The sequence below is a fragment of the Lates calcarifer genome, linkage group LG10 (assembly GCF_001640805.2).
Source record: "Lates calcarifer isolate ASB-BC8 linkage group LG10, TLL_Latcal_v3, whole genome shotgun sequence".
Taxonomy (NCBI): domain Eukaryota; kingdom Metazoa; phylum Chordata; class Actinopteri; family Centropomidae; genus Lates; species Lates calcarifer.
In genome coordinates this window covers 26368306-26384833 of record NC_066842.1, presented here as the reverse complement: position 1 = coordinate 26384833, position 16528 = coordinate 26368306, and the positions used below count along the sequence as shown (strand labels likewise).

Below are 16528 nucleotides of genomic sequence, written 5' to 3'. Positions count from 1 at the left end.
TAACACACACACACACACACACACACACACACACACACACACACACACACACACACAGGGATGTGTGATGAATTATTTACAGTAATATTTGGAGGACATTATAAAATGTGATGTTATGTGGTTATAAAAACCTGGCTGATAAGAGTAGAAGTGGGTATGAAATTTACAGTTTTATTGTCTTTGTCTCACAGTGTTCATGGGTCAAACATTTAGTGCTGCAATTTCAGAACATAAAAGCACATTTATGAGGGAACATAATCAGTCAGTGCAGATAATAACTGGATATGGGAACATTAACATTAACCAAAAATACATACATACAACAGTCAATTCTTAATAGATGTGTTATTTTCAGTCTCAAATCTAAAAATGTTCAGTGTCAGCACAAGCTGGACAGATAGATGAACCCTATCACAGTTCTTTTGCTCATTCAGAGTTACATGCTGATAGCAGCCAGTCATCATAATAAGAAAAAATATAAAACTCTTGCAAATTCTGAACAATAAATAAAAGAATGTCTTCAAACTGGATGTTATTGAATGTCTTCAATAACATCCAGTTTTATCAGTATCATTAAGTAATATTCTGTATTAGGACAAGAAATATCTTAAACATTAATTCTTAATAAGGAGGGGCTGTGTTAAAAAAAAAAAACATTTTAAGGGGTGAATATTAAATACAGAGGAAAAATATGGTGTAAAAATACAGTTTCTTTCAGTCAGTTCATTTTGATGTGAGGCCAAAGAGGACACGTTTATGTGCTGGCTTAGATTTAAAACATAGTCAGTTAATGCTGTGATTACAAGATGACTAAATAATTATCCCAAAATTACCAGAAAACATTTTGTGAGAACAGGCTTTAAAAGCATTGACACTCTTTTCTGATCATCACTAAACTGTTATTTTGTCATTTCAAGGATTAAAGTAGATTATATTTAAAACTGATATGAAAAATAAAAAAACCTCTTTATTCAAGTCCTCTCTGGCCCTGTATCCAACTTTAATTATCAAAATTAATTTGTACATTTCAACTTTCAAGGATATCAAATACATTGTTATTCTAACTTAATTTTAACCACACAGAGGTACAGTACAACAAAGGCTTAGCAAGCAAAGTTGTGTTAAATCTTCTCTTCCTCAAAGCAAAATTTATTTTGATGAAAAAAGAACATTTTGAAAATGTGTGAAATAAATAAAGCTCTAGAACACTGGCTTCGTTTCATCCCTGAACCAATTCAGAACATTCTGCTTGTTCTCTGCAATCCATTTTATGTTGGCGGTGGTTCTCTCAATGGACTGATCCACTGCCAGGGTACCAGAGCCGAAACCCACCTCAGCATTATCTTCCTTGAACTGCTTCAGCTGTCACAACAAACAAAACATAAAATGAGCATGTTGTTGGGGGAAGTGATGCAGTCTGACGTCAGTCAGCACAAATCTGTCAAGCTTTATGTTATCACATGGCACATATGGTGGATGATTTACTGCTCTGAAGATCATTTTTCATACAATAGCTTCTTGATTTCAGATTGAGGTATGCAAAAAGAACGGTCTTCATTTCAAGCTATTAACTATTAGATTTTACCCCACAACCCACAGGACCCAAAGGATCCACTGACACCACAGGACAAACCTCAGAGGTCCTGGTCCATGCCCTGATGGATTAGAGTAGCATGAGGGGAAGGTGTGCAATGTAAGACTGTGTGTTGCATAACAATTCACCTCTCAACAATAATTTCACAGATTTCCAGCAACTGCTTCATTTCTGAGGAGTGAAAATGATGAGCTAATATGATAAGGTGGGAAAGGGTGAAATCCATGTTGGTCACAACAGTTGAGTGTCTATGAATGATTCTACTCTCTGGAGGTTCTAATTAAGTGTAGACAAAACTTCTTGTGTATTAAACCTTTGAATTCATTGAAATCAGTTGAGAGAAGTATACGTAATAGTAATTTTCATTCAGAAAAACTGTGGCTCCCATGTTTACTCATATTTGTTTACAGGTCTGTTTTGGGCGGCTGTCGCTGAGGGGGTAGAGTGGTCGCCCACCAACCAGAAGGTCAGTGGTTCAATCCTTGGCTCCTCCAGTCCGCACGTCAAAGTATCATTGGGCAACATACTGAACCTGGTCATTAAAAATTATTCTGAATCTGACTCTTTGCATTAAATGAAAAACTCCACTAAAGTGAGTTGAGACATTAAATTGATTCTAAAGTTGTAGACTTGGACTGGTGCCTGGTCACTGGTGCCTTGAGACCAGAATATGACTTAAGACTTGGTCTCACCTGATGTTATCCACATCTGATAGAGTATCATAACAAAATGAACCAATCTGGAATCACACTCTAAAAGTCTTAAAAGATGAAAATCTCTCAAAGTAGAAATAAATCTGTATGAGATTCTGTGTAAAAATGGGCAAAAGTCATTTAATAAAAACTGTGAAAAGATTTGAAACAAATGTTTAGACTGTCTCACCTGTTGAAGCTCAAATTCAGTGGAAAAACGTTTAGTGACTCCATTGATGAGGTTGGAGAAAGAGAATGATCCACCACCATACCTGTGAGAGAAAACCAAGACATGATGGATCAGGACCAGTTTACAGCAGCAGCTGTTCACAGGACAGTGAACTTTTATTGAAGAATCCTCTTTCTGATCACTGAGAGAGTCAGCTGTGACATTAACTGAATTTCTACAAGACACAGTCAATTGAAGGAACTGTGACAAAGACTTTTTTTTTTTACCATCTGTTGTAAATATATACATCTTTTACTTATATATTTTAAGATTGACTTGACTTCAGTTCAGTAAAGATATACCTGGTAAAACTGTTGTCCTGGTCAGATTAGAAGACAGGTAGGGAAACAAGACGATAAGCACAGGACATCAGCTGGAGTTAAGATGACTTTGACTACATTTTGCCTTCAGAGCTCTGTTAAGGTCTTAATGGAGAGTAGAGTAACCAACTGCTCTGGCTTGAAACTGTTTTTCCTCTCTACTTACTTTTACACTGGTTGTCTTGAAGGTCAAACTTACAAAGAAAGTCAGACCAAATTACTTTATGCCCATCTGTCAAAGATTCTGTGTGTGAAGTTAAAATAAAGAGGATCTATGAAACATCTGATACTGCTTGTTGCACTATTTGTCCAAAAGATAAAAATCTACATTAGAATAACAGAAACTACCAGTGAAAAAATTCATGTAGCCTACTGGTTTAATGCATCTATGAAGAAATTATTCTCAGCACCATGTTACACTCAGACTCCAGTTTATGAGTCAAGATCAAAGGTCATCTGAGATAATCTGAATTATACTTGACATGCTCAGTCAATAAAAGATGACTGATAATAAACCTGACTGTAAAACTGTCTATCTGCTATTATACGATTATGTAAAATGAATCTTTTAAAATGTAACTGTGCTTGTGTTACCCAACACACCATATATCTGCAACAACCTTTTACTCAGAGCTGTAAAGCCTATTTCAGTGATTTTTACATTGCCAATATGTAATGTTGAGCAGACTTTTAAAAACTTTACAGATGACATGTGTCAATGCAATTCAGTGACGTTAGCAATAAAAAACGTTTGTGTTGTACTCACTGAGTGAAAATGTATGACCATCGAGCCCTGACAAAGTCCCATGCCAGAGACTGACCAATCACATTGTTAGCTATGTAGACAATGGTGGAGGTGGCATCCTGCTTTCGGATCATTTTTGGATCCAGAGTGTACTCTAGGTACCTGAGAGGGAAAAGCGGGACAGATGGCAGGGTTTATGTGTGTACTGGTCAGTAATTGTCAATTATACTGTACAGCTGCATGTACAAAGTTGTCTGTGAGCTGACCTGTTGAGCAGCCAGGGCTGCTTAGTGCAGGCCAGGGCAGAACGGAGTTTGTCAGCTTCAGTAGCAATGGTGGCATTCTTAAACTGTGACCAAGCAAACTCCCACTCATTAGCGCCACTTGCTGCAATGGCATTACAGTACACAGTGGAACGTAGGTTGGGGTGGATCCTGAAGAAAGACAACATCACCACAGATAATGCAGAAGGTTTCACTTTAAGAACAATAAATAGTGGTTAAAGTAAGGGATAAGACATATGTTACACTCACTGATTGTTGTTTGTGTCCATCCATTGTTTGAACCATGTCTTGGCCAGATTTTGGCATTCCTCGAGGCCTGTCCTGCAGGCCAGGCTGATAGCATTCACCTGGTTGTACCTCAAGGAAGGAGAAACGGGGAGACAAAGAGTATTAACAGGAGCCTGAGAGGAAATTGTGAAGAGTATGGGAACAAAGGAAGGAGGAATAAGATGAAGTAAAACAGAGGTGTCTGTTGTGGTCTTTATTCTAACAGGCTAAGAAGTAAGCTTTATTCCTCTCTAAATAAAACCATACTTAAGACTAATCTAAACAGCACCTGGTCTCTTCACAGTTAGCTGTGCAATGGTCAACATTATTTGTAAAATGCATCATACATAACAGTAATAAACTGAAAATATTTTGCACTGTATTACAATATGTTGTTCAGTTATGACAATTTCAGAAAGGAGGATGAAACATTTAATATACGTTTTACTGCTAAAGTGTTTTCATTGTTAAATATTGTACCTCTTTAATGTAATGAACAACACTGGGTACATTTCCTTACACAATGGAACAAAGCCCTGTTTCCTGAAAGTATCCCAATGCAAAAATGATTTCACTAAGATGACCTAAAGGATTGACTCTTGGCTAACTTGTAATGGGTCAAAAATAATTTTAATCTTTGTTTTGCAGTTGCAAAACAGTTATGTGACTTTCTACAGGACAATTGTTTATTTGAGGATTTTCAGTCAGGATTGCATCACATTACAGAGACAGGCACTTGTGAAAGCTTGTCTCTGTACTTATCTTGTTAGATTTTAGTGCAGCTTTTGGTATGATTGACCATCACATCCTTTTATGGAGACTGGAGCATTTTATTGGCATTAAAGGAATCGCACTAAACTGGTTTAAGTCTAATCTATCTGATTAGGCTTCAGTTTGTACATGTTGATGGCAATTCCTCAATGTACACAAAAGTTAGACATGGAGTTCAACAAGGTTCAGTGCTTGGAGCAATTCTTTTCACTTTGTATATGCTTCCCTTGGGCAACAATATCAGGAATAACTCCATAAACTTCCATTGTTATGCAGATGATACACAACTATATTTGGCAATGAAGCCTATTGAAACCAATCAGTTAGCCAAACTTCAGGCATGCCTTAGGGAAATTAAGACTTGGATGACCAGCATCTTTCTACTATTGAACTACTTCGTCCCAAACACATCAGAAATACATTTTCTAATGATGCAGTTATGCTAGATGGCATTGCCCTGGTCTCCAGCTCCAGTCCTTTAGCTCCCACATAAAACAAACTTCAAGGACTGACTTCTTTCACCAGCATAATATTACCAAAAACAGAAAGACAGACATTTTCTGTCTCAAAAGGATGCTGAAAACTAGTCTGTGCATTTGTTACTTCCAGGCTGGACTACTGTAATTCATTATTATCAGGCTTCCCCAACAAGTCTCTAAAGACTCAGCAGTTGGACCAAAATTCTGCAGCCACAACTTTGGTCCTAGAAGCAGACACCCTCTGCACTTTTAAGAGTAGGCTTAAAACTTTCCTTTTTGCTAAAGCTTATTGTTAGGGTTGACTCAGGCATGCTTGCATCATCCTTTAGTTGCTGCTTGCTGCTATAGGCCTAGACTGCTGGGGGATTTTCCATGATGCACTGAACTTCTTTCTCCACTCTCTGTCTGTCTCTCTGTCTCTCTCAGTATGGATTCAAATCCCATAAATACATGTTACTAACTTGATGTCTTCCCTTTCCTGTAGTTTCATCTCTCTATCTCCTCTTCTGTCACTTTCTGCAGGTATTTCTTCCTCCAGAGCTGTAGAGTCTGATCTGTGATTACTGCTACTATTGCATTTACAACCTTAATTGTCATTACTATTATGACCTCTTTTGTATTATTGATACCACTTTACATTTTTTGGAATCTGCATTATGCTATATTACTATATATATATATATATATATATATTATATCTATATTTTACTATATTGCTTAATTTCCCTGAGGGAGTCACCCCAAAGGGATCAATAAAGTGTGTCTAAGTCTAAGTCTATTCTCCTGTCACTATTTTCTACTCCCCTCTCTCCCTTTCCCTCTCTCTCTCTTTTTCTCAAGGCAAGGCTGCCCACCCTGAGTCTGGTTCTTCTCAAGGTTTCTGCCTCTTAAAAGGAAGTTTTTACTTGCTACTGTCGCCTAGTGTTTGCTCAAGGTGGGAACTGTTGGGTCTCTCTCTGTAATTATAATAATCTAAAGAGTGTGGTCTAAGCCTGTTCTATATGAAAAGTGCCTTGAGATGACTTCTGTTGTGATTCAGCACTATATGAATAAAACTGAACTGAATTGAATTGAATTGGATGCACTGGGGAAATGGGATCTTGCTCATAATGTAGTGAGGGTTTCATCCAGGTTTTCCTGAATGTTTTCCTGTATGCTGACATTTGTTTCACATTAAAATGAACCCATACTGCTGTGTGAACTCATGGAACAAGAGATAAACTCTATTTAAAGTGTAACACTGGCCATCTTCTCTTTACTCACTGGTCCATGTGTCCATCAGGTACTTTGCTCCAGTTTTCAGTCAAAGTCTTGTAGTAGTTAAACAGAGGGGTGACCTGTTTCCTCAGATAATCCTAAAAACAGAGTACAGAGCAAAGGAAATCATTTCAACATTATTATTATACTGTTATTATAGTCATTGAAGTAAGTCATATGTGTTTTGGCTCTTTAGATTTGTATCCTGTAATGTTTGGCTGAGAGAAAGACAGACAGAAGCACCTGCATGGGCCCGTAAACCTCACTGCGGTCAAACATGAGGTAGAAGAAGTCCAGGTTGTTCAGGGCTGACTCCCAGGGCATATATTCTCTCTCCTTGTCCAAGTACTTGGTGGTGTTGAGGGCCAGCACTGTAGAGATGATCTTTGCTCTTTGGGGTTACAAGATTGTGAAAATCAGTGCGATATCTGAATGGGTTCTACATCTGTTCAACATTTATTCATAGTTTTACTAAAGAGGATGTTGCTACCTGGATCTTTAATAAAGTCTTTTTGGATTACTGAAGGTAACAAACAAGTCAAACAGTTTCTTCTCCATCTGATCCATGATGGTTGTCTTCATTACTGTCATCAACTATATGTGATAGTGTATCAGCAGGAATTACCTGGCCAGGTTGAAGGCATCATCTACCAACTGAGCTCTGTTGATCACTGGAATAAGCTTGAAAAACAAGATTAACAGCCCTGTTATTCCTCCTCCTAACATTTCAGATCAAGAAGCATGTTCACAGGAAGGCAGCAGTCATGTATTACTCTTAATTCACTTAATTCCAGCATGTATCAGACAGCTGTGTCCTACCTGATGATTGGTGCTCAGACCATTGAGCAGTCTGCCCCAGTTTTCTTCATCATAGTTGACTCTGTAGTAGCCCACAACATTGAGGTTGGCCAGCACCCACTCAGTCCCTAATGCCTTCATCGCATCATTTGTGGCTGCAGAGGACAGGGAGGTCAGAGTCAGTCACTGTTGTCATGCATTAAGAAAATTTAAGATTCTAAATTCATTCTATTCTTATTCACTATTCAGTGTTTGCTCATTATTTGTCTTCTGGAAGTGATTTCCTGCAGACTAATCAAACAACAACAAGGATGGCTTTATTGTATGAAATGTCAAAGCAAAGACACAAGTAGACACAAATTCACTCTCCCCTTTGTATGATTCTTATGTTTGATACACACCTATGAAATCTCATAAACTTCAGATAAAGGAGGAAAATGGAGGGAGACTGGAAACAAATAACAAAGGCCTGACCATGAGGACTCCTTCTAAGTGGCACTAAAAGTTCCTCACTGGTGTATTGGACTAAGTGCAACAGGACCACATGTTGGTAAACATTGAGAGATAATGGAAAAGGAGCTGATGCTGGATAGCCACTAGCAACATGAAGACAGGGAAAAAGAAATGGTTCCAGTTGAAAGTAAATCAGAATATAGGGAGGGACAGGAAGATGTTGAATCTTATCTTGAGAGACTGCAAACAAAGCGGCTGATGAAAAGATGGTCAGTGTGTTTCTGATGGTAATAAGAGCAAAAGTCTTCTGGAAAACCTGATCTCACCAGAGAATCTCAGAGTTTCTCAAAGTTTCTCTAATCAAGGCCCTCAGCCAACATTACAAACCAGAACCTCTCATCATGTGATTCAGATTTCAGAAAAGAAACCAGGAGGATGAACAGGAGGTAAAACAGAGATCAAGGTAATGTCCATGAACACCTGTGATACAACATTGTCAGTGGAACACATTAGAGTCACCTGATTTCCCCCTTAGCCAATAAGGTGACTGGACAGCTCCAGTCTTCATCCATTTGATTGGAACGATCCACTCATAGCTAGATAGAAATAAAAATAAAAATAGAAAAAATAAAGTTTTGGCATGTGTAAATACCTATTTTAAAGAGTATATTCTAGACCTCTGTATGAAAAGTGCCCTGAGATGACTTTTGTTGTATTTCAGTGCTATATAAATAAAATTTAATTGAATTGATTATGTTAGTGAAAATGTTAGAAATAATGATAGTAGTGTAGAAAGTGATGTTAACCATAAAGTCAGTGGTAATAATGGTAAAGAGTATCAGTGATGTTATGGACAACATATAAGGAAAGAGCAACAGAAAGGTGATGTACATACTTGAAGGGAGATGGAGCTGTGACTTCAGAGTCGGGATCCAGGAGAAAGTGTTTCTGGGATACGACCCCAGTTTTAGTATCTATGGTAACCACAGGAAAGCCCATCTGCAGCACCCAGGTGTTCATGATGTTATGGACAGTGTCAGGGAGTTCAGTACCATTAGCATCTACAGCCTGTGGAAAAATTATGTTCACAGTGGGTCGGAGTGTCCTGGATATCCTTGTGCACAAACACTAAATGTAAAGTATCTATAGAAGAGGACAAACCATCTGTAAATGTTTCCATAGGTCTGTGTAGACTGCATTGCCAAACGCAAATTCAGATAGGTAGGTCTGCAGGAAGGAAAGAGAAAACAGAGAGATGTTATTTTTTCTGGAGGAGTTTCTGCTTAGTTTGCTGAATGAGGAGAAGTGGAGTGAAATCATTTTCATATTAATCCCCACCCCCACCCCCCCACCCCAAAAAAAGTATGCAAATGAAATTGAAAAGATGTTCTGTTTGTACTGCAGTTCAAAAGCCTCCGTTCTACCCCAGCATCCACATGTTGGCTCTTAGCCTAAGTTTCCTACTCCCCTCACTCCCCCCACTCTCCACACTCCTCACATTACTGTCACTCACCTCACTTTTTTCCAGCCATGTACAACAATCCGATAACTGTGTAAGATAAGAAGTTTTTGTGTTTTAGTGAATATTGTGAGTCTCAGTGAGGTCCTTACCCTGAGTCCCATTGTGAAGACCTCTTCAGTTAGGAAATCTGACAACATCCTCAGAACAGATGCTCCCTGAGAATGAACAAACTCATTTGAAATGTTTTTCAAGATCAACTGAAGGATCTGTGTTTAAGAGATACTGTGATGCATCAATACAGAATTTAAAAGAAAAATAGCCAGAACCTGGGTTGATTGATTTTAGGAAAGATGAGATAAGTGTTCTGCTGCTGTTCAGGTCTGTATGTGTGTGTGTGTGTGTGTGTGTGTGTGTTACCTTGCTGTATGAGATGGCATCAAACAGCTCACTGATCTGTGCGGGTTTCTGGATGTCCTCTTCTTTAGAGGACAGCGGGTGAGAGGAGGCCAGGGCATCGACAGCAAACACCCTGTGCACGTCACCGAGCACAATAAGGTCTTTCTGTCATGAGACAAACCAGACAGCATGTCAATACTCCACCAGTCACTGTCACCATCATCTGTCATTCAACTATTTAGACTTCGGGAGGAAAGTCCTCACCACATTCCAGTCTGGTTCAGCTTCGTGTGCTCCCAGGTACTCAACATAAGATGCAAAGCCTTCATTCAGCCACAAGTCATTCCACCACCTCAGGGTCACCAGATTACCAAACCACTAAAGAACAGCACGTAGAAAAGGTGTGAAAGCTGTGCTAAGAAAAAGTACAAATAAATAAGACATAAGCAGCGTCCTGCTGCCCATGTCATGAGTCCTTGGACAAGGCCTGGACTTCTGTTATGAGACATGACATATTTGAGATATAACATCCTAAAAACTCTCTGAACTCGACCTCGAGTTTGAAGCTAGAAGAACTTCTCTTTCAAGGTTATGAAGAATTATTACTGAATTTAAACCTAAGCTAATAACAACATTCAGAAGTGACCACCATGTAACAGACAGTGTGATTGCAGTGCTGAAACCTAACCATGTGAGCCAGTTCATGAGCAATGATGGTAGCAATCCTTTGTTTGTTGGAGTTGGAGGAGAACTCTTTATCATAGAGCAGCGCTGTCTCTCTGTATGTGATCAGACCCCAGTTCTCCATGGCTCCAGCATTAAAGTCTGGGAGAGCAATCTGATCTGCATTGGGACAGAGAATGTTTGTGATTTATTACTGCAGCGAGTTAAACTGTGACACAGAGAGGACTGCCCAGAATAAGGACTTGAGCATATAAGGGTGCTGTAAAAAAAAAATAATAAAAAAAAATTCAAGGAAATGTACTGCATGAGCCAGCCAACATGAGATGAAGACAGATTACAGCTATCACAAAAGACTTTATAACAAGTTATTAGTTTTATCTGTATGTGATCTCTGATCCTCTTCCCAAATCCTGTCGTAAAAATTCAGACTGAAAGATACAAGCATCCTTGTGATTAGCACAAAAGTCATCAATAAATCAATCAATAAATGAAAAGAGTCAACATGAGCGTTTTATATGGTTTTCAAAAAGCCTGATGCAACTGTTTTTCTGGAAGTGGCTGCCAACGTCTCAGTCTATAACCATAAAAGCACACATGATGGTAATAACTTGACTGCAATAACTACTGACCACTGAGGTTACATCAGAGGATTACGTGTCATCAGTGGTTGGTATACTGCATGTACACTCATGGAGAAGAAAATGAAAAGTATTCAGGCAACAAATTCGATAGGCACATTCAAAAAGGAGGGTATGAAAAAAAACTATTCCCTCAGAGAAAAAAGCCTTGTACCCATCTGGCTGTACATGTACAGAGGGTTTGTAATGGTGCTTTATTAATGGGTTAAGTAAAGGAAAATTCTGGTATTTTTCAACTGTGTCTTACTCTGAACTGTGAATATGGGTCATACTAACTGACACTAACTAACACTCTGTTCTCAGACTCAAATAGAAAAACAGGTACATCAGGGAAATTAGAGGAAGCCTCCTAAAACTTTCCAAAGGCATTTTATATAAATCATTTCAAATGTATGTAAAGACAGAGAGCAGTGTGTGGCAGACTGACCAGATTTGGGCAGAGGGTAGCTGGAGTTGTAGTATTTCTCAAAGAACTTCAGGATGGGTCCAGTTTTGTTGAGGGCATACTCTCCTTGTCCAGCAGCAATAGCAGGCTTCCGGGCAAAGATACGGATCTAAACCCACATCACACAGTACACATTACTAAACAAAGATATCACACACATCACACAGTACACATTATTAAACACAGATATCACACATTACACAGGGTTAGGGTTAGGATTATCAGAAACCATAGAGCCTGTGTAGTTTTAAATTGACATCCTCTCTTTAACTGCATGCTTTTATGCTAGTATGTGTACATTTTTAATAGATGTAAAGCATCTTTAAAATTATTCTATAGTTTGTAGAATAATGAGACAATCCAGCTGGTGCTTCTCTCCGAACAATACTCATTAATTACGGTGACGTCACTTGGCTGAGTACTTGATGTAAAAGGACTATGGTAGATACCTGGGAAAATGGCTGATGATTAGAAACTCAATTTTAAAGATATCACAAAAAACTGTGCTGTCTGGAACTATTTTGTTAGTAAACTCTCTATACACAATCACACAATGATTTAAATGGATCATTTCAGATCTAAACACTATATGTGACCTATTTAGTATCATTTAAAGTAAAATAATCTGAACCAATGTGAGTTCATGGATCTGCGCTGTTGTGACACATAACTTTTCTTTAGTAAGCTGGCTGAGAAATCAGTGTCAGCCCAAGTGTCAGCCCATTTAACCCAAACACACAGGTTTCAGTCATGTACCATCTAAACAGGTGAGTTTATCAAACCCACTGATGTTAATGTCAACCAGTGCTTTTTGTGGTCAGTGTCTCAGCTTCTACTATTTAACTTTTTTCAAAGGTGGAGTCTGTCAGCTTACACCACACTTAGCTCAGTAACAAGAAACACCTGGACACAAAATGTATCAAACAGTCTGTGCTGTCAGTGAGTGAAATTGTTAACTTTCCATACAAAACGGTGAAGAAGTCTGAACACTTGAAAAGTCCTGTGATTTTGATGCTGAACCCAGACCTCTGAGTATCCAGTAAAATCATGGAAGAGACAACATTTCTTTGAGGGGTCAATTACCCAAACTCCATCTATGGTATTATTGATGAAGTCAAAGTCGCTGACGATGAATGCCAGCAGGTAGGTGGACATTTTCTCAGTTGGCTCAAAAACTGTCTTCTGCACATGTTGGTTATCGATGGTGACAGGACTTGATTCTGTAAAAGAGAATGGTTAGAACATGTTTTTGATTTTCATTATTTCTATTGCTGTTCAGGGTGACAAAGTTTACTTTCAACTTTTCAAGAGTCCATTACACTTTAACATCCTGCTGTCTTAGTTCACTCCTAAACATTCAGTTATATCTACTTGTAAAACAAAAAGTCCAGTACTTTATTCTTAATACATTCAACTGCTTATGTCTGAATCTGTGAAAATAATTCTCTCCAATTGTCATGAAAATGCAACTAACCTTTTTCCTCTCCATTGGACAGGGCTACAGTTCCACGGTCATGGATCAGAGTGATATAGAAAATAGCTTTCATTGCTGGCTCGTCGAAACAGGGGAAAGCCTTCCTGGCATCTGTTGGCTGCATCTGAGTGGTCGCAACAACCCTGACAGGAAAGACAGATGACAGATAAAGCCTGGTGTTTAAAGAAACAACTCAACATTTTTGAATTTGTTTCTGTACTTGTTTTGTTAGATCTCAGTGCTGCTTTTGATACTACTGACCATCACATCCTTTTACAGAGACTGGAGCACTTTATTGGCATTAAAGGAACGGCACTAAACTGGTTTAAGTCCTATCTATTTGATAGGCTTCAGTTTGTACATGTTAACAACTACTCCTCCATGTACACAAAAGTTAGACATGGAGTTCCACAAGGGTCAGTGCTTGGACCCATCCTCTTCACTTTGTATATGCTTGCCTTGGGCAATATTATCAGGAAACACTCCATAAAGTTCCATTGTTATGCAGATGATACACAGCTTTATTGTCAATGGAGCCTAATGAAACCAATCAGCTAGCCAAACTCCAGGCTTGCCTTAGGGACATTAAAACTTGGATGAGAAGCAATTTTTTACTATTGAACTCAGATAAAACTGAAGTCACTGTAATTGGTCCTGAACACATCAGAAATAAATTTTCTAATGATGTAGTTCCATTAGAAGGCATTGCCCTGGCTCCAGCTCCACTGTAAAGAATCTGGGAGTTATCTTTGACCAAGATATCTTTAACTCACACATAAAACAAACTTCTAGGACTGACTTCTTTCACCTAATAATATCGTAATATCGCCAAAATTAGACATTTTCTGTCTCAAAAAGATGCAGAAAAACTAGTCCATGCATTTGTTACTTCCAGGCTGGACTACTGTAATTCATTATTATCAGGCTGCCCCAACAAGTCTCTAAAGACTCTGCAGTTGATCAAAAATGCTGCAGCACGATTATTGACAGGAAATAGGAAAAGAGACCATATTTCTCCTGTTAGCTTCTCTACATTGATTCCCAGTCAAATCCAGAATAGAATTCAAAATCCTCCTCCTCACTTACAAAGCCCTTAATGGTCAGGCACCATCCTATCTTAAAGAGCTTATAGTTCCCTATAATCACACTAGAACATTGCACTCCCAGATTGCTGGTTTACTGGTGGTTCCCAGAGTTTCTAAGAGTAGAATGGGAGGCAGAGCCTTCAGTTACCAGGCTCCTCTACTGTTGGTTAACAGCTGAAATAGAAATGTGAATATGAATCACAAAATCTAGCTGAGGTGGAGACTACCTCAGCAATTAGCAAGACTCAAAATGTAAATAAGACAGTTTTGGAGTTGATCAAGTTGTTGTTGTTTTTTTTTTTTAAGCTGTGCTGAAGTTAGCACAAAGCATGTCTCTAGATAAATCTCCTTGTCTCCCAATCTCAGTTCCTTTAAGTCCAGTGAAAATTAATTTGGAGCATTTCTTATTTCTTATCATTAGCTAGGTTTCTAAACTTTCAGGACTCACTTTTGCTCTAGTTATGTTTCAAGGTGTGTTATCTGACATTAAATACTACATACTTTTTCACTCCATCCTCCATGTATTCACTCCTGTAGAAGCCTCCCAGGTCATCAGCCAGCTCTCCAGTGAATTTGGTGTAGAGGTGGTACCTGTGGCCCGTCATAAGTTTGCCATCCAGCTGCAGGACCAGGTACTGAGTCACACTCTGGAGCCAGGAGACCTTGATTAGAGGAACTCTGACTCCACTATTGACTGAGGTGAGCCTTGCCAAGTGGCCGTTTTCCAGTATGGTGTAGTTCAGTTTACTGGAGTGGATAAGAATCAGGTCAGTCTCTTCGGTGGTCTCAAACTCCACAGTGGACTCACCTGAAACAGCATGAAATACATTTTGATCAGGAGTAGTAAGAAACTTTTACTCAATCCATTTTCTCAAATTACAACTTCCTGAAAGCAGTGACTGACAAAGATGATGGCAGGGTTTAAATCTGAATCCAAGCTTTAATTATTTATATCATTCGTTGTATGGCTGAGTCACCTTGATCTGACCCATTAAAAAGAAACAATGTCCAAACCTCAGCACTTACACACATCAGTGAGCTTTTTTTCTTTGTTCTATTTGAAAAGGCTTTAAGTCCAGAAGAACCAAAAACAAAGGTAAGAAAGCTTTCTGAAAAAGTAAAGAAGATTTTGTGCATGTGTGACCTGCAGTGTCAGGAACCACTGATATCTACTATATAAAGTATTATATCTATCAAATCAGAATAAAGCCATCTGTGATCCAGTGAAAATCACGGATCTCCAAATATGGTGTCCAGAATTCACCAAAGTAAGACTTCAGATGAGTAGATCTCTGCTCAAATGACCAGAAAATATCATTCAGAAATTTGTCTGTGTAAACTAGTGGCGTAGAGACTATGGCTAACTCTCCTTTATACTCCCTGGTTAGAAGTTGTACAGTTTATTGTAGATAAAAGTTTAATGACATTACTAAACTTGTTGGACTTCTCTTCAATAGAGAAGAATTGAATTCACAAACAAATGTATTTGCAAAGTTACTGAGTCAGGGTCAGAGGTCAAGATACACTGTAATCCAACATCCTGTAAGCAGAAAGTTTCTTTATGTTTCTTCATTATCATTAATCCTCCGTCAGTCTTATCTGCATCCCTTTTCCTCTCAGGGGAATGCTGCCAAACTCCTGCTGACAGAGGCAGGCAGACCTAGACCTGGATACAGGTGAATGCAGCAACCTTGTATGAAAGAAAACCACCTGGCACCAGAGGATAAGATATAACACTCATAAAGCCTTACCAGTAAAGATATAGAGTCCAGTTGTCAGATCTGGAGTCAGTCGTGGCCACAGGGTGAGATTATAGTGGTCTGGCACCAGGTTCTTTGGCAGTCGATACTTGTCCCATGGTTCATTGGATGGAGCAAGTGTAGTAACAGGGGGTTTGGATGTTGTTCCTCCATCCGTTGGTGAGACTTGATTATTATTTTTGGCCTTTTCCTCTGAGTAAACAACAGACAGAGCTATGATAGTTGCCAGAGCTCCTGCACACAGGATAATAGAAACTATCCCAACAGGTTTACTGATGTAGAAACCTTTCCCCATGTCATCTGCCTGCACCACAGCCCCACACTAAGACAGATGCAGAGGTGGAGGGTGAACTTTTATATGAAACCATGGGTAGCATCTTCCCTCCCATTCACTGTAACAGGTAATACATTAACAGTGAGATTGTAAATTCCCACCTCACCTGGTGAAGACAGCACAGGCTCTGTCACACTGATAATTACTGACTTTTAACTCTGAATATAAAAGCTCAGAACAGAAGGTACACAGGGATAACAAAGGTTTTCAGAAGTTAATCAGAAAAAGAATGATAATCAGTTTATCTTAATGTAAAAGTTCTTCCCTTTCATCCAAAATGCAGTTTGGCTTTCTGCATTTTGTCACTGGGATATTTGAAATGTGAGCCTTTCTAACCGAAGGAATGACTGTGTAAATCACA

The 16528-nt window shown here is 38.8% G+C and overlaps 1 protein-coding gene across 1 annotated transcript; it reads right to left on the bottom strand.

Moving 5' to 3' along the window:
* Nucleotides 1-151: 151 nt before the first annotated feature.
* On the bottom strand, nucleotides 152-16171 carry LOC108902272 (aminopeptidase N). The gene is made up of 21 exons (XM_018704049.2): nucleotides 15825-16171; nucleotides 14575-14881; nucleotides 12989-13131; nucleotides 12598-12734; nucleotides 11497-11623; nucleotides 10436-10590; nucleotides 10012-10125; nucleotides 9769-9912; nucleotides 9501-9566; nucleotides 9051-9116; nucleotides 8785-8957; nucleotides 8409-8485; nucleotides 7458-7591; nucleotides 7264-7319; nucleotides 6882-7029; nucleotides 6645-6736; nucleotides 4114-4221; nucleotides 3847-4014; nucleotides 3602-3742; nucleotides 2477-2558; nucleotides 152-1362 (listed from the first exon to the last, which is right to left on the bottom strand). The coding sequence occupies exons 1-21, from the start codon at nucleotides 16126-16128 to the stop codon at nucleotides 1201-1203; spliced, it is 2904 nt and encodes a 967-aa protein (XP_018559565.1). The 5' UTR covers nucleotides 16129-16171; the 3' UTR covers nucleotides 152-1200.
* Nucleotides 16172-16528: the final 357 nt, after the last annotated feature.

Bases quoted from the DNA above. Each gene is read 5' to 3' on its own strand.
- LOC108902272 (XM_018704049.2), bottom strand. From the start codon at position 16,128: ATGGGGAAAGGTTTCTACATCAGTAAACCTGTTGGGATAGTTTCTATT. The intron at 11,624-12,597 runs GTAATTGACCCC...ATGTGGGTTTAG, and splicing joins ATACCATAGATGGAGTTTGG to ATCCGTATCTTTGCCCGGAA. The intron at 4,222-6,644 runs GTGAGTAAAGAG...TCCTTCCTTGAG, and splicing joins CCTGATGGACACATGGACCA to GTACAACCAGGTGAATGCTA.